This window comes from Glycine soja, chromosome 7 (assembly GCF_004193775.1).
Source record: "Glycine soja cultivar W05 chromosome 7, ASM419377v2, whole genome shotgun sequence".
NCBI lineage: Eukaryota > Viridiplantae > Streptophyta > Magnoliopsida > Fabales > Fabaceae > Glycine > Glycine soja.
Genome location: NC_041008.1, coordinates 5,602,880 through 5,626,144, shown reverse-complemented (window position 1 = coordinate 5,626,144; position 23,265 = coordinate 5,602,880). Strand labels below are relative to the sequence as shown.

The 23,265-nt window shown below is 34.9% G+C and overlaps 1 protein-coding gene and 2 pseudogenes across 1 annotated transcript; 2 read left to right on the top strand and 1 right to left on the bottom strand.

The window, feature by feature from the left end:
- Positions 1-15,837: 15,837 nt before the first annotated feature.
- Positions 15,838-17,787, bottom strand: LOC114419388 (annotated as a pseudogene).
- A 1,232-nt stretch (positions 17,788-19,019) lies between these two features.
- On the top strand, positions 19,020-20,269 carry LOC114419047 (RING-H2 finger protein ATL67-like). Its single transcript, XM_028384632.1, has one exon. It carries the CDS (start codon positions 19,090-19,092, stop codon positions 19,795-19,797), a length of 708 nt encoding a protein of 235 aa, XP_028240433.1. The 5' UTR covers positions 19,020-19,089; the 3' UTR covers positions 19,798-20,269.
- A 102-nt stretch (positions 20,270-20,371) lies between these two features.
- On the top strand, positions 20,372-22,409 carry LOC114419045 (annotated as a pseudogene).
- Positions 22,410-23,265: the final 856 nt, after the last annotated feature.

Here is a 23,265-nt window from a genome sequence, read left to right as displayed (position 1 = left end):
AATTTATTTTTTATGGTAATTAACTTTTGATCAAAATAATGGAAAATATTTTTTAATCAAAATTGAAAAATTAATTAAAAGTTACAAAATTAATTTTTTTACATGATATTGTTAACTGATTTATTAAATTAGAAATATTTAATTGGTAAATTAACTGTTAAGATTACTAGTAAAGACATAATAATATAAAAGATATATTTATGATTTATATAAAATTTTATTGACTTTGTGCCGCAATGATGACAGCACGTCCCCATCTCTAGAGAATGGATAAGCCATCCTGGACAAATTTTAAGCATAACATTATATTCATACGTAACTAATTAGAGAAATTAAATCCCTCTCATATGGAAAATGCACTACGGGAAGGTAATATTATTATTATTACTAATTGAAAAATAGATATTTTGTGTCTTATGTCTTAATTGTTTTTTTAGTTAGATGTAGGTGTAATAATTATCCTTTTAAAAAGTTATTAAATAATAATTACTTATAATTTGGGGGTGTTTTTTAAAGTAATACAAGAATAAATTATGAATAATAACAAATGTATATAAAAATAACTACCTTTATTAATAATTATAAATTTACCATGAATTGCTAAGGACCGAACTCAAACCACAGAAACAGGGACAACTACCAAGCAAATAATGCCCCCAATTCCATGGCCGTATCTTCTCTGGAAAGGCAGATAAAACATTTCAGCAATGGCATACCCACCAACTATAATAGAAAAAACTAGTTGTCAAAGACTGTGAGGGATTGATGGAAATTGTTGCAGAGGATAATGCAGTTCCAAGAGGAGCAAATCTACAGCTTACGTTCCCGTGTCCCTGTGTGAGGTCATCGAAACTACAAGGTTTGCCCAAGTTCAAGTATTTTTATTACTGCTCACTGCAGTGTGACATGTTCCAGACACCTACCGAGGATGAAATGGTACTATTTTCTTACTGCAGAATCTGATGCCTGTAAATTAAATATAATTGCACTACTTTTATAAGAATTGAATTACCACCATTGGTTTCTATACTTCATTTTTATTGTTCAACATGAATGATATGAACATGGTCTTAAAATTAAAATGTGAGAATTTCACGTACATTACTATATATGCTGTGTTCTATCTTCTATGCCTATTAACCCTCATTTTTCATATGTTTTACATAAATAAGTAAAAGAATACACTTAAGGGTGTTAGTTTTTTCATAATTCCGCAAGTATTCCATGTCTTCAGTAACAAACATAAACCATTTGTTATCTAAATATTTAGTTAGAATACTGAGTTGTTGTCATGTGAAAAATCTGTTTTTAATATGGTTCATTTTCTGTTCAGGTTCAACTCTAATATTTGAAAAACTGTTATAATCATTATCCCATAATTATCTCTCATATCCTGTTGCACACTTGAGTTTGAGTTTGTTGATGACCAGAACTCTATATAAAGTGTGTGCTACCGCGGTCACTGAATCCGCCCCTCTTTTCATATACTAACACCATCAAGTACGAGTGAGTAAGGATTTGGAATCACAATCAGTTACGAAGTTGCCATGGAGCAAAATTGCCACCCTCACAAATGAACGTTCATAACAACAATAGCAATGGTGGGAGATTAGTCATGTCTCTTTTAGCTTCCGAAATAACATCAAAATTTGGAATGATATAAATTTTCTATTTTTTTGTGCGATTTAAAACGTGTTTTTGGGTGTCTAAAATGTGCATATAATGGTGTGGGTTTTCTTAATCGGGTTCGTGGATATTAATTGGATCTTTATGACCCGGGAGGTTGGAGATGCACATGCGCGCATAAATGAAAATGCATTAGGCTGGTCTCGAACCCTTGCCCTGCAGGGTGAAAAAACTCCCTTTGCCACTAGACTATTGTAATTTATTTGTTTATTAGATGCAGTTCATGTTTATTTATAACTTCTAAAGGATAAATCATTTATGTGGAAGCTATTTAAAATTGTATGTCTCTAAGTTATGTTGAACATGAAATACTATGTTAAATACTAATATGCATTGAATTTGATCCTTTAAAGTTTATTACATGTTGAATGGATATACATACAATATTATTTTGAATTGGTATACATGTAATTTTTATGATTTAATATTGAGCACGTTTATATTATTAAGTATGTTATGCAAAGATTATTTTTGAATGTTAAGTGATTAATATAATTTTATTAAATTAGAGAGTAGCCACAACATCTTTAATTGAGTAAAATTATATGTTAAATTTATAATCACATTAGAAATATTAATTGTGATTAATCATATGTAATGTGATAAAATCTACCCACAGGAATTTTGTTGTTTTTGTATGATTAATTAGAATAAAATATTAGATTATATTTCTTAATTTACCCACAAGAATTAAGGAAAAGAACATGATTTAATAGTTTATCATAAAGTTGCATGATGAATCTAATTGGGTAGGACTTTAGCCCACATGCAAGTTTTGTGTCACTAGATTCATATATTGAGACATGATTTGCATTGGCAAAACATGACATTTGTTTAGTCTCAAATTTGCTTAATGAGCATGTGTGTTTGTTTGCAGTTTTACAATCTATGAATATTTCTTTTGACCTTCCCATATTAAAAGGTGATAATTATAAGGTTTCGAAGGAAAGAATTCTTCTTCATTTGGGCTGGATGGATATTGTCTATGCTATAAGGAAGGATGGGCTACCGGCTATTACTAAAACTAGCGAACCTGATGTTGTTGACCTTTATGAAAAGTGGGAGAAATATAATCGTCTCCCCGTTATGTTCATAAAAACCTACATATTCGCTAGTATCCGGGGTTCAGTTGACCAGCATGATAAGGTTAAAGATCTGTTGAAAGCCATTGATGAACAGTTTATGACCTCTGAGAAGTCGCTTACTAGCACACTCATTATGCAATTCTCTTCCATTAAGCTTACTGGAACGGGAGGTGTGCGTGAACATATCATGCGCTTAAGGGACATAGTGGCTCAGTTGAAAACCCTGGAAGTTACCATGTCTGAATCCTTCCTGGTACATTTCATTTTGTGCACCTTACCTCAACAATATACACACTTTAAAATCTCCTACAACACACATAAGGATAAATGGTCTATTAATGAATTGATGACCATGTGTGTTCAAGAAGATGAGAGATTGATAATGGAAGAGGGTGAAAAGGTAAATTTGACTACTTCTACTTTTGGAAAGGATAGGAAGAAGTCTGTAGGCACCAATAAAGGAAGGATTCTGACTCAACCAACAATTAAAAAGGAGTCAAAGTGTTTCTTCTGTAAAAAGAAAGAACACATAAAGAAGGACTGCCCCAAATTTAAAAGTGGGTTTGAGAAGAAAGGTACACCATTTACTTTCATTTGTTATGAATCTAATATGATTAATGTGAATCATAATACATGGTGGATTGACCCTGGTTCTATAATCCATGTTTCTAATATCTTGCAGGGTATGGAAAGCCTAAGAAAGCTAATGGGAAGTGAGTAGTGCATCTACTCAGGGAATAGGATGAGCTCACATGTAGAGGACATTGAAACGTGCGTCTTAGTTTTAAGTAGTGGCTTTAAATTACATTTGGAGAAAGTTTTTTATGTTCTTAGTTTTTGTAAAAACTTAATTTTTGTTTTTAAACTTGCACCTTTGGGATTCTATTTTAATTTTACAGACTTTGGTTTTAATTTACTGAATAAATTTGAAATTATTGGTTGTGGTCAATTGATTGATGTTCTTTATTCAATTGAATTGAAAAGCGACGCTACTTATAATTATATGCACGTTTCTGTTGGGTTAAAACGATGTATTGTGAATGAAGAATCCTCTATGTTGTAGCACCGGAGATTAAGTCATATCTCTATTGAGAGAATTAAGCGATTAGTAAATGAATGAGTACTTAATACTTTGGATTTTGCTGATTTTGAGACTTGTGTAGATTGCATTAAGAGTAAGCAAACTAACAAGTCTAAAAAGGGTGCAAATAGGAGTTCTAATTTTTTAGAAATCATACATACAGACATATGTTGTCAAGACATGGATGCAAATAATTCAAAATACTTCATAACCTTTATAGATGATTATTCATTATATATGTATCTCTACTAACTTTATTCTAAGAATGAAGCTTTAGATGCCTTTAAAGTTTTTAAGGCTGAAGTTAAGAAACAATGTGGAAAACAAATTAAGATCATGAGATCAAATAAAGGTAGGGAGTACTATGGTAGATACACAGAGGATGGACAACCACCAGGTCCATTTGCAAAATTTCTTCAAGAACATGAGATTGTTTCCCAGTACACTATGCGTGGTTCTCCGAATCAGAATGGTGTGGCAGAACGAAGAAATCAAACCTTATTAGACATGGTGAGAAGCATGAGGAGTAATGTAAAGCTTCCTCAATTTTTATGGATTGATGCACTTAAGATGACTGTGTATATATTAAACCGAGTTCCAACCAAGGTTGTCTCAAAGACACCTTTTGAGTTATTCAAGGGTTAGAAACCAAGTTTGCGACATATACGCATTTGAGGATGCCCGTCTGAAGTAAGAATTTATAATCCACAAGAAAAGAAACTAGACCCTAGGACTATTACTGGGTATTTCATTGGATATTCTGAAAAGTCTAACGGGTATAGGTTCTATTGTCAATCCCACAACACTAGGATTGTGGAATCAAGGAATGCAAAATTTCTTGAAAATGACTTGATCAGTGGGAGTGATCAATTTCAGAACATTTCTTCTGAAAGGGATCACTATGAAGCTGAACCTTCTGGGACAAGTAATAGGTTGGTAGTTATTCCCACCCCTCAAGTTAAAATGGGGGTTAGACAACCAGTGATTGAAGTTCCACAAGTTGTTGAAAGTGATCATGTAGATCAAGTTGTTTATGAGGAACAACATGATGATATTGAACAAATTGGTGAAGAACTGGTTGAACAAGTTTCTCCGCAAGATAACCAAGCAGCATTAAGAAGATCTACTAGAGTAAAAAAGACAGAAATTCCTAGTGATTACGTAGTGTACCTACAAGAATCAAACTACAACATTGGAGCCAAAAATGATCCCGAGACATTTTCACAAGCCATGAGTTCTAAGAAATCAAATTTATGGAGTAATGTTATGAGGGATGAGATGGATTCTATGGCATCTAACCAATTTTGGGATCTCGTTGAGTTGCCTGTTGGTGTAAAACCCATCGGATGTAGATGGGTCTTCAAAACAAAGAAAGACTCAGAAGGCAACATTGAGAGACATAAGGCAAGACTTGTTGTTAAAGGGTTCACTCAAAGAGAAGGAATCGATTACACATAGACCTTTTCCCCTATATCTAAGAAAGACTTTATTCGAGTAATTTTGACATTAGTAACTCATTTTGATCTTGAGTTGCATCAAATAGATGTGAAAATGACGTTCTAGAATGGTGATCCAGAAGAAGAGGTTTACATGAAACAACCTGAGGGATTCTTATCTAGTGTTGGTGAGCACTTAGTCTGCAAGCTTAATAAGTCTATCTATGGATTGAAACAAGCCTCCCGCCAGTGGTATTTAAAATTTCATGAGGTCATTTCTTCATTCAGCTTTGAAGAGAATGTCATGGATCACTGTATATATCAAAAGGTCAGTGGGAGTAAGATTTGTTTCTTTGTATTATACGTAGATGATATTCTGCTTGCGGCTAATGATAAGGGTATGTTATATGAGGTGAAACAATTTCTCTCAAAGAACTTTGATATGAAGGATATGGAAGAGACATCTTATGTCATAGGCATAAAGATCCATAGAGAAAGATCTCAAGGCATTTTAGGCTTGTCTCAAGAAACTTATATCAACAAAGTTTTAGAGATATTTAATATGAAAAGTTACCAAGTGTAGCTCCCATTGAGAAAGGTGATAAATTTGATTTAGGCTAATCTCCCAAAAATGATTTTGAACGGGAACACATGAAAAATATTCCATATGCTTCAGCAATTGGAAGCCTTATGTATGCTCAGGTTTGCACTAGACCTGATATTGCATTCACTATTGGAGTCTTGGAAAGATATCAAAGTACCAGGTATTGACCACTGGAAAGCTGCAAAGAAAGTGATGAGATATCTTCAAGGAACAAAGGATTACATGCTTATGTATAGATGAACTGATTGTCTGGAAGTGATTGGCTACTCCAATTCAGACTTTGTTGGCTGCGTTGATACCAGAAAATCAACATATGGTTATGTTTTTATGCTAGCTGGTGGAGCTGTATCATGGAGAGTTCAAAGCAGTCTTTAATTGCTACTTCCACTATGAAGGCTGAGTTTGTTTCTTGTTTTGAGGCTACCTCACATGGTGTATGGTTAAAAAGTTTCATATCTGGGCTTAGAGTTGTAGACTCTATTTCCAGGCCTTTAAAGTTGTACTGTGACAATTCTGTTGCGGTATTTATTGCTAAGAACAATAAGAGTGGAAGTCGAAGTAAACACATTGACATTAAATATTTAGCCGTAAGAAAACGCGTTAAAGAAAGGAAAGTTGTCATTGAACACATTAGCACAGACATGATGATCGTTGATCCCTTAACTAAAGGCATGCCACCAAAGAATTTTAAGGATCATGTAGTGCGAATGGGACTTGATTCCATAATGTGACATTCATTGTAAGTACATTTATTGTTTTGATGAAATTCTTATTAAGTTTGATGTTTCTCATTTGTTTTGTGCACTTATTTATTTTGAGAAGTATCATTTGAATTTTGACCTAAAATAAGCATATGGTTTATTCATTAAGTTAAGAGCTTGAGAAACTTGATATATTGTGATGCATGGAAGATAATACTTGTTTTTAGAGGACTTATCGTCATGATTCATATATTTTGTTTCTTGTTATGATTAGTGATGGGTTAAATGGACCAAGTGGGAGAATGTTAGTTTTTTCACAATTCTGCAAGTATCTTATGTCTTCAGTAACAAACATATGTGGCTTGTTATCTAAATATTTAGTTAGGATACTGAGTTGTTGTCATATGAAAAATCTGTTTCTAATGTGGTTCATATTCTGTCCAGGTTCAATTCTAATATTTGAAGAATTGTTGTAACCATTATCCCATAATTATCTCTCATATCCCGTTGCACACTTGAGTTTGAGTTTGTTGATGGCGAGAGCTCTATATATAAAATGTGTGCTGCTGCTATGATAGATCACTAAATTCGTTCCTCTTTTCATATACTAACACCATCAAGTACGAGTGAGTAAGGATTTGGAACCACAATCAGTTACGAAGTTGTCGTGAAGCAAAACCGTCACCCCCTTGAACGAATGTTCATAACAACAATATCAATGGCTGGAGGTTAGTCATGTCTCTTTTAGCTTCCGTTGATCGTTTAGATCCTTTTATGGTAAATTATCAAAGGATACATGTTGCATTCATGATACAACAATGACATTTTAGGTATGAGCTTTATTCTTATTAATACAGACAATTACAGAGAATCTTACACACACCATTTTACTGTATCAAATATCATGTATGGATGGTTCTCAAATCTTTATAAACAATCTCCCTACCATCTAAAGGATCGAATTTTTCATCATTTTCTTCTCCGTTGGAACCACTACAACCTCCCTTAAGGTCTCCTTTATCACTTTTTCCATCTAAAATTTTAAACTACAAATAAATAAATTTGTTTCGGCACATACTGTATCAAAAAATCCCTTCCACCTTATTAATAGCTAGCCTGGTTCATCTCTTTTACAACCTCCCTAACCTGCTTTTGCTTGGCTATCGGTTTCTCTTGGTAGCCTACATCCAACTTACAGTGCCTGTCACTCGGTGAAAAAGGACTGGAGATGATCAAGCGTGGAGAATTTCATGAGAGAAACTTCTTACACAAGTTACAAGTTCTTACTCTGGGCTTTAATATTGGGTCGACTGTATTTCCATATGAAATTCTACAACTGGCGCCCAATATAGAGAAGCTTGTGGTGTGTGATGGTTCCTTCAAGGAGATTTTCTGCTTTGATAGTCTTAATGTGGATGAGGCTGGACTCCTATTACAGCTCAAAGTCTTATGCTTGGACTCCCTTCCAGAGTTTGTTTCCATTGGGTTAGAGAACTCTTGGATTCAGCCCTTACTGGGAAATCTAGAAACCTTGGAAGTAATAGATTGTTATAGTTTAAAATACTTGGTACCATGTACAGTGTCTTTCTCCAATCTGACATATTTGCAAGTACAAGATTGCAACAGCCTGCTATATTTGTTCACATCCTCAACAGCAAGAAGTTTGGGTCAACTCAAAAGAATGGAGATAAAAAGGTGTTATTCAATTGAAGAGATAGTCTCTAAGGAGGGGGATGAATCACATGAGAATGAAATTATATTTCCGCAGCTCAATTGTTTGAAACTTGAAGGATTACGAAAGCTGAGAAGGTTCTACAGAGGAAGTTTATTAAGTTTCCCATCATTGGAGGAATTGTCAGTAATCGATTGCAAGTGGATGGAAACATTATGTCCAGGTACCCTAAAAGCAGACAAGTTGGTTCAAGTTCAACTTGAGGAGTCATCTGATGCTATCAAATTGGAAAATGACCTGAACTCTACCATGAGGGAGGCATTTGGGAAAAAGGTATGTTTTCAATTATTTTCATTAAATATGATTGATATTGGTGTATATATATGTTGTTGTTATAATGCACCGTCTCAGCATACTTTTCTCTTTATCCCTCTCCTGCAAAATATACACCGTTAGGTTAATTAGATTCATCTTCAAATATACTCCAAAATCTATCTTGGATAGTCATTTTCCTTCAAAGAGATTTTCTGCTTTGATAGTCATAATGTGGATGAGGATGGATTGGTTTCACAGCTGAAAGTGATATGCTGGGACTCCCTTCCAGAGCTTGTTTCCATTGGGTCAGAGAACTCTGGGATTGTGCCCTTTCTCAGGAATCTAGAAACATTGCAAGTAATCAGCTGTTTCAGTTCAATAAATCTGGTACCATGCACAGTGTCTTTCTCCAATCTGACATATTTGAAAGTAAAAAGTTGCAAGAGTCTGCTATATTTGTTCACATCCTCAACAGCAAGAAGTTTGGGTCAACTCAAAACAATGAAGATAAAAGGGTGTGATTCAATTGAAGAGATAGTGTCTTCAACAGAGGAAGGGGATGAATCAGATGAGAATGAGATAATATTTCAGCAGCTCAATTGTTTGGAACTTGAAGGATTAGGAAAGCTGAGAAGGTGCCTTTGCGAGAGGATGGAAAGTTTGTGTGCAGGTACAGTCAAAACAGACAAGCTATTAGAAGTGACATTCCATTGGTCAGAAGGTGTTATCCCATTGGAAACTGATCTGAACTCTGCCATGCAAAACCGATAGGCATTTCTGGCAAGGGTATGTCTTTTTATTCAACATTATTATAATTGTTGTTATAATACAACGTGTCAGTAATTTAAATCTTGAAAAGAGTTTAATTACCGTATTTAATTTATAATTAAATTCAGAAATTTTCTATCTTTGGTCGGCTTTGTCATTGTCGTCATTATTATTATTAACTAACATTTTTTATGAATTGTTTAGGCAATGACTCCAATATTGGAGTTAGAGGAGATTGATTCACCAAAAAGAAAATGGTTAGAGGAGATCAACAAATTAAGTTGCCCAGTGACTACCGAAATAAATAAATAAAACAAAGTGGCCCAGTTTTATTATATTTGTTTGAGTGAATAAAAAACGAATTGTACGTGTGGTCTACCCAGTTAGTGGTGAAATACATTGTTCTATTTTATTTATTATGTAATGTGTGTGATTATAAGTCATAATTAAACAACCATGGAGAATAAAAATGAAGTGATGAACTGTAAGTTTATAATACTAAAACTTGACTGTATTGTTTTATGACTAAATAAAATAAAAATGTGTCGTAAATTATGTATGTTCACCATTCATTTTACTTATATTTCAAGATTCAAAGTCTTCAACATAACTTTGATTGTAGCAGGAGTTTATCACTTTGTCCATCTCCTATGTACAATTAACATCTAAAGAATGTTAGCTTTAGTAAAGGCTAAGAACGGGGCTGATTATAACTTTGTTGTATTAAATGTTGGAGTTTTGAACGCTAATGGAGAAAACTTGTTACTAAGTTTTAAGAGAAATTGAATTAAAGAAGGAAGAAAATTTTATTGATCACGACACTCAATGTAGATTACAAAGGCCCTATATATATAGGCCACAAACTTTAACAAACTACAGCTGTCATTCTAACTAACTAACCGAAATGACAGCTGGACAAAACAAACTTCAGATTCTGATCAACTACCAAGTTCTGAAACACCAGAACTTCTGAAACAACAACTCTTGAACTAAGATTGAAATACAACAACTAATACACCTCCTTATTACAATCTTAGCTTATCGAATTCATCTCTAACTTCATCTTCAGGTTTTCAAGTGTGCTCGTCTTCAGAGCCTTAGTCAGAATGTCTGCAAGTTGATCTTCAGTCTTGCAGTGCAGAAGCTCCAGCTTATCATTGTTCACTTGATCTCTCAAGAAATGATATCTGGTCTCTATATGCTTGCTCCTACCATGAGCTACAGGATGCTTAGCCAAATCGATAGCAGACTTGCTATCTAACATAATTCTAACCTTATCATCAGACTTCAAACCCAATTCCTGCATAAGCATGCATAACCATTGAGCTTGACAAGCTGCCATTGAAGCAGCTATGTACTCAGCTTCACACGATGATAATGCAACCACTGCCTGCTTCTTTGAACACCATGAGAATGGTGCATTACCATACATAAACACATAAGCTGCAGTACTCTTTCTGTCATTAACATCTCCACTCCAGTCAGAGTCTGAGTATCCATATAGTTCAGCATCTGGTGTGTCAATTCCAGTTCTATATAGAATACCAAGTCCCTCTGTACCCTTCACATATCTTAGTATCCTCTTAGCTGCTACCAAGTGTGAAGTCATGGGCTTTTCCATGAATCTACTAATCAATCCAACACCATAAGTAATATCAGGCCTAGTGTGGCACAAATATCTCAGTGAACCTACAATCTGCTTGAACAAAGTAGCATCCACTGGTTCTTCTACGCCTTCCTTGATTAGCTTTGTACCAGTATCAATTGGAGTGGTGACAGGCTTGCTATTATTCATATTGAACCTCTTCAATATGTCTCTTGCATACTTCTTCTGATGAATAAGCACTCCTTCTGTGGACATCACAATTTCTATTCCTAGAAAATATGATAACACACCCAAATCTGACATTTCAAACTTTCTCATCATGGCTTCCTTAAACCATTCAATTTCCATTGTATCACTTCCAGTTACAATCATATCATCAACATACAAACATACTATCAACTTCTGGTTGTCATCAGAATTTCTAAAGTAAATTCCATGTTCTGTGATGCATTTCTCAAAGCCTTGACTGATAAGAAATTGGTCAATTTTCTTATTCCAAGCTCTGGGTGCCTGCTTAAGGCCATATAGAGCTTTCCTCAGTCTGTACACATAATCCTCCTTGCCCTTTATCTCAAATCCAGGTGGCTGACTCACATAAACTTCTTCTTCTAGCTCACCATTCAAAAATGCTGATTTGACATCTAGTTGAAACATCTTCCAACTCTTCCAGCTAGCTATTGCAATAATCAATCTTATTGTCTCCATTCTAGCTACAGGGGCAAAAACCTCATTATAATCTAGGCCTTGTCTCTGCAGAAAACCTCTTGCCACAAGCCTAGCCTTATATTTTGCAACTTGACCATCTGGCTTCAATTTAGTCTTGTATACCCACTTCACATCAATACACTTCTTGCTCGTAGGTAACTTAACCAAAGACCATGTTTCATTCTTTTCTATGGACTGTAACTCATCTAACATAGCACTCCTCCAATGCTCTTCCTTCATTGCTTGTTCAAGACTGACTGGCTCAGATTCAGCTAGCATAGCTAGTTGAATTAGTTCACCATCATCAGCCACTGCAGTATCTGGAAACCTCACACAATCATTCAGCCTTTGTGGAGCTTGTACATTTCTAGTTGGTCTTTCAGATGCACCTCCTTGATTTGTGTTCACCTCTTGTACTGGTGATTCAGTATCATTGAGATACACCATACTATTCTTCCTTGATGAGCTACCTTCCCAATTCCAGCTACTTGCTTCATCAAACTTTACATCTTTGCTGAACATTATTTTCTTCTCTATAGGATCATACAATTTGTATGAACCTGTTGAGTGATAACCAACCATGACAACTGCTTGAGCCTTGTCATCTAGCTTCCTTCTCAATTGATCAGGTATGTGCCTAAAACACAATGAACCAAACACTCTCAGATGCTTCACACACGGTTTGATTCCTGACCAAGCTTCTTCAGGTGTAACATACTCTAATCTCTTGGTTGGACATCTGTTCAACAAATAAACTGCAGTAGCAGTTGCTTCACCCCACAGATAGGTTGGTAAACCCTTTTCTTTAATCATGCTTCTCACCATATTCACAATGGTTCTATTCTTTCTCTCTGCAATACCATTGTGTTGTGGAGTATAGGGTGCAGTCACTTCATGCTTAATGCCATTTGATTCACAAAATGACCTGAACTCATTAGATGTGTATTCTCCACCACCATCAGTTCTAAGCTTGCTTACTACTTCACCACTTTCATTCTGAACCATTATTCTAAACTTCTTAAAGACATCAAGGACTTCACTTTTCTTAACTATCAAGTATATCCATAATTTTCTAGTAAACTCATCTATGAATGATACAAAATAGTTATTACCTCCCATTGATTTTACTTCAAATGGTCCACACACATCAGAGTGAATTGTCTCCAGCTTTCTTGTTGCTCTGGTTGGAATCTCAGTGTTGTAAGAACTCCTTGACTGCTTTGAAATACAACACTTGTCACACACCTTGTCAGGTTCAGTAATCTGAGGCAATCCAATTACCATTTTCTTCTTCTGAAGCTTATTGAGATCTCCAAAATTCAAATGCCCAAATCTTTGGTGCCATAACCAGTTCTCATTACCAGCTTTTGTCAACAAGCACTGATTTTCAACAATATTGATTCCAATTTTGAAAGTTCTTTGTCTTGACATTTGAACTTTCAGAATTGTTCTCATTTTATTGTCAAAAATTCTCAAGATCTTGTCTTCCATTCTCACAGTATAACCCTTCTCAAGCAATTGTCCAATACTAATGAGATTACTTTTCATATTTGGAACATAAAGAACATCAGAAATGAATGAGTCTTTACCATCTTTGCTCTGAATCTTGATCTTGCCTATGCCTTCAGCATTCACCACACTGTCATCAGCAAATCTAATCTTCCTTGTGACTGACTCATCAAGCTCACAAAACCAGGTTTTCTTCCCACTCATGTGGTTTGAACAACCTGTGTCTAGATACCATTGATCATCATCATCTTCTTCTTTGATGATTGCCATTAACATAGCTCCTTCTGAATCGTAACCCTCATTGTCATGAACAAATTGAGCTTCATCAGATTCTTCTCTTGGTACCTTCTTAGATTTGCATTCAGCTGCAAAGTGACCCCACTTCTGACAATTATAACACTGAATATCTTTCTTGTTTATCTTCTTCTTCTGACCTTTATTTCCTTCTTGAGAACTGTGATCATGGCCTTTGCTTGTTCCTTCATTTGAGTTCTTTGAATTCTGATTCTTTCTTTTGCCTTTCTTATACTTTCCTTTCTTCTGATGCTGAGCCTGCAGAGCTTGATCAGCTGCACTTTCATTTGACTTGTCTTTGATCTTGCTTCTTTCATTTAATCTCAGTTCATGAGCCTCTAGCGATGCTTGAAGTTCTTCAATCTTCAACTCATCAAGATTCTTTGACTCTTCTTTAGCTACTACTATGTGATCAAACTTAGGAGTTAGTGTTCTCAACACCTTCTCAATCTTCATCAAATCAGAGATTTTTTCACCATTTCTCACCATTTGATTAGTTAAGCTTGTTAACCTCACAAAGTATTGATTAACAGTTTCACCCTCAGTCATCTGCAGCAATTCATATTGCCTTCTTAGAGCTTGCAATCGTACCTTCTTTAACTTTTCATCTCCACCATAGTTCCTAGCCAAAGTATCCCAAGCTTCTTGTGCATTTTCACAATGCACAATCTTCTCAAAAATGTCTGCATCCAAACATTGATGAATGATGAACAAAGCTTTACCATCCCTTTTCTTTTGTTCTTTGTGCGCAGCATTTTGATCATCAGTTGGGTTTCTGGGTAATGCAGCAACTCCAGTATTCACGATTTCAACCACATCTTGAAATCTGAATATTACCTTCATCTTCGCGATCCATTGATCATAGTTTTTCCCATCAAATATTGGTAGGTGTGCTGGAAAACCATTATTTGATAATGTTGTAGCCATCTTTCACAGATTCTGCAACTTTCTTGAGGTTCTTGAAAGCGAACCTGGCTCTGATACCAATTCTGTTGGAGTTTTGAACGCTAATGGAGAAAACTTGTTACTAAGTTTTAAGAGAAATTGAATTAAAGAAGGAAGAAAATTTTATTGATCACGACACTCAATGTAGATTACAAAGGCCCTATATATATAGGCCACAAACTTTAACAAACTACAGCTGTCATTCTAACTAACTAACCGAAATGACAGCTGGACAAAACAAACTTCAGATTCTGATCAACTACCAAGTTCTGAAACACCAGAACTTCTGAAACAACAACTCTTGAACTAAGATTGAAATACAACAACTAATATTAAATTGTGATAATGAACCGAAAAATTTCATAATTTGTTGACATGTCATTTTTTTAATTTTCATGCGATGTTAATATAGTATGTCAAGAAATTATAACACTACTACCAAAAATCATTTCAAATATTATTTTTAAGTATTTATGATGATTCTCAATCATCTCTAAGTGTTGTGAAAAATAAACACTTTTCACCGTGATTTTTTAAATTGTACAAGAATATTGATTTTTACATTGATTTTCTTGGAATTATTTAGATTGTATTATTTATTGTTTAAAAAATATTAAAAACATTAGGATTTTAAGATGATTTTTAAAAAAAATTATCTTTTAAGATGATTTTTAGATTCCAATGTTGTTTACTATTTTAATACAAAATTTCATTAAAATAACAAAATATATAATTATAATATGATTATGAACTAATATTTATAGCAAATAAATCACAACTTAAATTATGGACCACAAATTATATATTTACACATCCAATATGTGGGATCCCTAATGCCAGATTCCTTTCTAAACAAATATTAAACATCTATCAATTTGTTCTAAATCAAATCTAAAGTAATTTAACACGCTAGGTTTCACATATTCCAATCAAACAATAGAATACAACTTTGCATCTTAAAAGTGATATAATTTTAGTCTTTTCATTAAAAAAAAAATTAAAGCACATGTCTTTGCATGTTAAAATATAAAAGTTAAAAATGAATCATTTTTTTAAAATAAAATAGAATTAGTAATATTTAAAGGATAAAAAAATATTTAATTCAACCAAATCGTAGTAGTCATAACTAAATTTTTAGGATTTGAAATTAGTAAGATTAAATCATAATAGTTGTTTATCATTTAATCTGTGTGCGTTGAGGTATCATATTGTCTTATTTCAAAAATAAAGAAAAACATGGAAGGAAAAAACTAATTAATATAAACTACTCGTAACTAAAAATAAAGTGAAGAAAAATTAGGATATATGCTATGATAGTATTTAAATGTGCTAATTTTAATTTATCTATTTTCTATAGAAATTAACTTTTGATCAAAATAATTGAAAAAAAAAATTGATCAAAATTGAAAAATTAATTAAAAGTTACAAAATTAAAAGTTACAAGGAAAGGACAAGATACAGTTGAATCGCCAGTGTCCAATTCCTCTATCCTGTCATGGAACCATATGTATTAAAACACTATAAGCATTCTTTAGAAAGAGTACAACATGCTCTCAACTAGGAAAGGAATAAAGTTGTATCAAAAGTTTCCTCACTTCAAAATCTTCACACTTCATAAGCTGCGTGTTTGAGTTCTCCAGAAGGGATCCAAAATTAGTTCAGTTCCTTTTGAATCGCTGAAGCCCTTTAAATGAGCCTGCAGGGTCCGCAAATTCACAATCCTCTTCATACACATTTAATGTCAGATCTCCTGATGATTGAGAAAAACATACTCACCACATGAACCGTACGTCTGCAATTTAACCAAATGAATAACTAGAAGATACCAATTGGTATTAGTTTGATTTTATGTCAATTGTCGCAGCAGAAGCGAGGGCGAAGTCCCACGTTAGAGCCTGCTCTGATATCATGTTAGATTTCATCTTAAAATCAATTAACACAGATATATAAGCTGCACTCAAAGGATTGAGATAGTCAATGTGGAACTTGCGTATTTCCCAACAGAACATACTCTGCTACTCTGCTACTTGAAGTACACTTCTTCAAGTATGACCCTTTTCTGTGTAGTAATTCCTATCCTCCACACCCTCTCCCCTAATAAGTTGAGTGTAGCGATTATATAATTGTATACGTGACATAAGACTAGCAGTGATAATCTCTCTGCCTGTACCAAGTTGCATCAGGGGAGCTAGCAACAATTTGTAGTACAAGTCACCAAACCTTGAAGATGCATATAAGGATTAAGGAAATCAGGATTAAAAGAAGACAAGAAGCCAAGGTTACTTAGAAGGGTTCAAATTTTATCAGGAGGGCTTTAGTAAACACTCGTAAGTCATAGCATTGAAGAACAATGGTCGTAAAAGAAAATGAGGGACTGTGCCATAGAGCTTATCAACCAATCAGGATCAGCCAAGGATAAAGTAATTATCAAAATAAATTATTTGCTATTAAATCTTATGAAGTAAAAAGGTCACATATGTTGACATTAAAGGTCAAATGCACAACTTTCTCATTTAGGTATGTTTGATAGAGATGTTAGAGAGGAGAGAATTACAGTGAATGGAAATAATAATAAAAAGTAAAAATAGGTAAGAAAAAAGTGAAAATTAAATGTATTTGATTGAAAAGAAACAGAAAATAAGTTAGAGAGATAGAAAGATGAACAAAAATATGTGACAATAGTATAATAGGTCTCACCATTTTTAAAATTAATTTTACCTTTCCATCCACCCTTTCTCTCCTAATTTCTCACTGTCTCGCATACCAAACACGGGTAAAGTAAAAAATTATCCCTCAAAATTTTCTTTAGGCCAGCCCTGCAACCAAATAGACCTTCACTTGCTAAAAAAATATTCTTAATTTGCATGCCAACATAAGCGACAATCACTTATAATCTCAGTAAAATTTGTGCTTATCACACAGGCTTAAGATTTCATGAGGTTAAAGATTTGCCAATCAAACGTGTTGAGAATTCAAATGTGAAACAGAGTTGTGTTAAAATTTGTTCTTATCACCCCTGACCTATAAAAACAAATCTATAATTCTATTGATAAAACCTATCATTCATGATGCATCAAATTTAATTTATCTCTCTTATGAATGAAAGGAAAGAAATTGGAATAGACCCAGAGAAATTAAGCAGATGGGTGTTGGAAAACCTGTGACAAAATAGGATCTTTCAAAGTCTTGTTTAGTCCACAACCGCAGCACGATCAATGGTCTGAAGAAGCCTGTGTGCATGGAGGAGCATCCTCATTAGACGCTGAACGGAAAACGGAGGCAGCAATGCCAAGAAGCTCGGAGCTATACCATGCAAGCTTTATTCGGATTAGTTCCACTGTGGATTCTAAGGTGCTGCAGCTTCTGTTGTTTCGGTGGAAAAATCAAAGAGCTATGGTGACTTCTCTTGAATGAAGTCAAGGCAGTTAATGCCATGACACAACACAAGACAATGTGAGAGGATCAAAGGCTGTGTAAGAGAGGGGGAAATTGCTATCTTGAACCTTATCATTGTATGTTACAAATTTTGTTTAAATTAATGTGACATTATGTGACTAATTCATACTTGGTTTCATAATAAGCATCGATATAGCTTGGTGTTATTTTCCTTGAGCATAATGAAGTCACATTTTTCAACTACCTTTAGCATCAAGCGTCAAAGAATTTAAAGACTTTGATAATCTCTTGAGTTATATAATTTTCTTACATGATAGAGGGATTTAACTATTTAAAAAAAGTTTAAAAAATCATTTATTTATTTGTGTAAGTCATGATTATGTGACTTTTTTTCCCTAAGTCTAATTTGTTTTAATGTTTTAGTTTTAGTAAAGTAGTTAATTTTAATAAATAAATAAAAACTTATTAACCCCTACCCCGCAAATCAACACGTATTTTGACTCTGGATGAATCGAAAATACGTTACTTAATTAGAAAAATGTCTAACATCATGTACGTTTCTCTTATCAGCTTAACCAATGTACCCTACTCCAAATCTCCAAGCAACGTTTTGGATTTGACTCAGTCAGCTTCTTTTCTATCAAAAGCTCCAATGAAGTTCGTTCGGCAACAGATTGGTTTATTACAACAAACAATCCGTACAGTACAATAGATTGTCTGCACATGTACAACTCCAGTTAGGTCCCACAGTTCTATATGATTTGTCGCACACATCCTTTTCATCTGTGCCACACGCCCAACCAAAATTCCAAGCCTCCTTTCATTCCAAAATTGTAGAATTATTTTAACTTGATTGACTTCAAAATCTTTAATTTAATCTTGAATTAAATACTTAACTAGTAAAATTTTATCTTTAAATCATCTAGCACATGAATTAATTGTAGAACTGTTCTAACTTAACCAATGATTTTGAATTTAAAATCTAATTTTACCAATTAGAGAATGACTATTTCTCCCAAACATACATATAATCTCTATTAAAAAAAAGTTTAACCTTTGAACTGTTTAAAGCATTTGCATATTTCAATTTAAAATTCAAACTCAAAATCAAAAGACAGTTAAAACAATCTCGAAGTCGAACTAGTTGTTTGATACTATTTGATCATTAAGTAAACTAGTGTAGAGGTGTGTGGTGTTTGTTTTTGTTTTGGTGGAGTTATGAGTTATGAGGAATCCAGCGCAGCAATTAAATGGCTGTCGAAAAGCAATATATAGAGTTGTATTAAATGCAGCAGCTAATTACCCCCACCAACTTCCTTTGGCCCTCTCAAGAAAACATAACAACACTCACTCTAATTTCCCTCCCTTTTCCTTCCACAAATGGAGAATTCCCCATCTCATCCTTCCTCTTCTTCTCTTCAATGTCCTCCTTCAACCCCTTCTCTCCTCCTCCACCCACTGCCACCACCACCCCTTACCTCACCAACCTCGGCTTCGGCTACTCCATCGCCATCGCCCTCGGCGTTCTCTTCCTCCTCTCCACCCTCATCCTCTCCTCCTACCTTTGCTGCCGCACCCTCCGCCGCCGCAACAACAACAACAACCGCCGCCACACCCCCGATGGCGTCGTGCTCCCGCGCGTGATCTTCGTACCCGAGGACGAGGATGACGACGACGACGACACCCGCCAGAACGACGTCGCCACCGGCCTCGACCAGGCCGTCATAAACTCCTACCCCAAGTTTCCATTCGTTAAGGAAGGTAATTACGACAGCACATGCTCGATCTGTTTGTGCGAGTACAAGGATTCGGAGATGCTGAGGATGATGCCAGAGTGTCGACACTACTTTCATCTCTGTTGTCTCGACCCATGGCTCAAGCTTAACGGGTCCTGCCCCGTTTGCCGGAACTCCCCCATGCCGACGCCGCTGTCCACGCCGCTGCAGGAGGTCGTGCCGCTCTCGCAGTACGCCGATGCCAGGGCGAGGAGGTGAATTTGAATTTGAATTTTCTTCTCCGGTGTAGTTTGAGTTCAGTGGGGAAGTAAAAGGAGAAGCATTTAAATGTTTTTAGTTGTTTTTCTTATCAAAATTCGAGTTTTATCTCGACCATCATAATAAAAAGTAGTTCATGTTTAGATGTTGGTGTAGATTGTCGAGGTAAGACTACAATTTTGATTAGAGAATAGTACTAAAAACATTTAAGAAAAAAATTGTATCTAAATTTTCTGCAAAATGTAAATCTTCCCTGTAGACGGGAGATGGTGATTCTTTTTTTTTTTTTTAATTCTGAGGAAGAAAAATGAGGTGGTGGTGGTGGTGGGAGCATGTGTAGGATTACAAGGCAATTTCAGGAGGGTTTGAATTTTGATTATGTGATTCTATGGTGTTAGCAAGTGTTTTGCGGGTTACTGAGTTATTTATTGGTAATGCACAGAAATGCCGAATTTCACTTTTTTAGGGAAAATTATTCGCGACTGCGTTTTGTTTGTACCATGATTTTTTATTTGACATTGGATATAATGGATACTTTTTTTCCCTAGTTTTGTTGGTTTGACCCACAGTGTGACGGTGGAATGAATCTCTTGGTGAGAACATTAGACTCTGTTGTTTTACGGGGTTTTAGTGTGTTTTTTTTTTTTAACTTTCTCAGAGAAATTGGTTGTAGTACCTTTTTGTTTCCCGTTTTTCAATTCATGGACCCATTGGGTTGTCGTCATTAGTAGACAGCTTGCACTTGTTGCTCATTCATTCCCGGGACAAACAAGGTCTTCTGCCTTTTTTTTCTTTTTTTGGCACAATATTTACGGTGTCGTATTCAGAATAGAGAAAGTCAATGAATTACGGATTCGTGGCACGGGTATGAGCTAGCTAATAACGTGTGCTCGTGAGATTACCAAGTTTTATGCTAACCTTGCTTCAGATGCACTTTATCTGTATCTAAATATGGTGCCACATGCATCAACTCATTCTTTAGTGCTTTCTATCCTTAATGCATTTCCTAGCGCTATTGGCATTTCCTCTAGATTCGGGCAAGAGTTGAATCACAAATTGTTAATATTTCAAACAAGTTGTGATTACCTGAAATAGAAGATAGGTTTGTGGGTGACAATCACTTTTTTGCATATTGATATTAAGTATTTGTTGAGCAATCACTAAAATGGTGTGTCAATCTCTGTTTATTAGTATGCGTGGGATATGTGTCAATTTATCTCTGTTTATTTGTTGAGCAATCACTAAAATGGTGTGTCAATCTCTGAATCCTGAGGTCCCAAATGGGAATCAAAATGAGGTGCTGATGAAAACTGTTGAAATGGTAATTCAGAAAATTGAAGAGGAACTGGACAAACTGAGGGAAACAAAACAGGATCCATCATTGACCCCATCTGTATTCCAGCAAGGTGCATTTCTTTCTGATATATTAGGACTTCTTGAGTCGGCGGCAGCGTCTCATCAACAAAATGAAGGCAATAATCAGCAAAATGGTGGTTTCAACAAAAAAGAAGCAATCTGATGAGCCTGCTGACTACTTTCTGCGAGAAGAGATTCGCATGTTAGGATCAAACCTAACAGATTAGGAAAACAAAATTTTATGGGGGAAAATGCAAGCTTCACCAGCATAGGACACACCTGCTTTGCCATGAAGGAAGAGCTAGAAGAATACATGGATTATGATGTTGGTGAGATCTGCAACGATGACTGGAAACTGGCTCAAAAGCTTATGGTTCATGGCTGTGATCCTTTACCTAGGAGAAGGTGCTTTTCAAGATCCCCTAAGCTATACAAACAACCATTTCCCGTCAATGAATCCTTGTGGAAACTCCCTGATGATAGAAATGTCAGATGGAGTCAATACCAGTGCAAGAACTTTGCTTGTCTTGCTGGCAATGCCACTCGTAAGGGATTCTTCAAGGGTGTTGATTGCTTCAACCTCACCAATCATGAGATGCCAAGATGGGTAAGCCTGGAAGCTGATTCAGACCGCACAGCAGATTTTCCTTATAGGATTGGACTTAAGTGTTGGAACTGGGACTTTTGCTGCTAGGATGAGGGAATTCAATGTGACTATAGTTTCAGCCAATATCAATTTTGGAGCACCCTTCAATGAAATGATTGCTCTAAGAGGACTTGTTCCTCTCTACTTGACTATAAACCAAAGGCTTCCATTTTTTGACAACACCCTAGATTTGATTCACACAACAAGGTTTCTTGATGGGTGGATTGATCTTGTGCTCCTTGAGTTTATATTGTATGATTGGGATAGAGTTCTGAGGCCAGGGGGGTTGCTTTGGATTGACAGCTTTTTCTGCTTGAAGGTAGATTTGTATGATTACTTGCAGGCCTTCAAAATGCTGAGGTATAAGAAGCACAAATGGGTGGTTGTTCCAAAGCTTGATAAGGATGAGCAGGAAATGTTCTTCTCTGTTTTAGAGAAGCCTCATAGGCCATTCAGGTGATCTTCCATTATAGTGTTGACTTCTTGCCTATATGGTTCCCATCATTCTTTAGCATATTTCATATTCATTAATTTTGAATATTTTACAGTTGTCTTGTGTATTGTGATCATAAGTTTTTAGAAATGACCTTTTAATATCATATATGTCAATAAGGAGCTTCATAGTTCAATATACTTCAATATCATATATGTCTTCGTTGTTGTTGATTTTGCTAGTATTCTCTCTGTTACTCCCATTCTACATTATGTACTGTTTATGATGATATCCAATAATTCTAGGATAAATTATGTTGCTATAATTCAGCCTCGCAGTTGCAGTGAAAGCAATTCATATATTTGCTTCGCTACCAGAACACCATAATACTACAAGATTTTCAAAAACGTCTCTGGTCAGTGGCATAATCCTATTAATTCATTCAAGTCTTCGAGTCATTCAAACTAAGAAGCACGAGCAATTCCAAATAGTAACTAGTGTGATGCGCAATTCAGATACGAATGTATATTATACAATTCCCAGATATTTTGAATACTTTAGTTACATTTTATAATATTTGTATTATTATTAACAATATCATAATAAAATAAAGATTTAATAATATACAATGATTCATAATTACTTTTAAAAATATCAATTCTATTTTAGTTGAAAATTTACGTTTTATGTTGTTTTTATATTATAATATGGTGTTTTATAATTTTTTAAATTTACCGTAATATCATATTCATCTTTCCTGACAAAACGTGTGATTTTTATGTAAAATAAAATAAAAAAGGTGTAATTTTTAACTGGTCTTGGTCACTTCATATAATATATAAAAAAAAATTAAGGTTGGAAAAGGATGGGGGGAGTAACTTTCACGCATAAGGAAGAAATTGAGGAACACTTCCACACACCAAGTGAAGAGTCACCTAGAAATCAGAACAACAAAACAAAACAATCTAGTGTATGTTTGATTTATCATTAGAAGATCCTAAACTGTCGTTGAATTAAAAATTATGAATTCTTA

Excerpts from the sequence above, each read along its gene's own strand:
- LOC114419047 (XM_028384632.1), top strand. The coding sequence starts at position 19,090 with ATGCAGCAGCTAATTACCCCCACCAACTTCCTTTGGCCCTCTCAAGAA.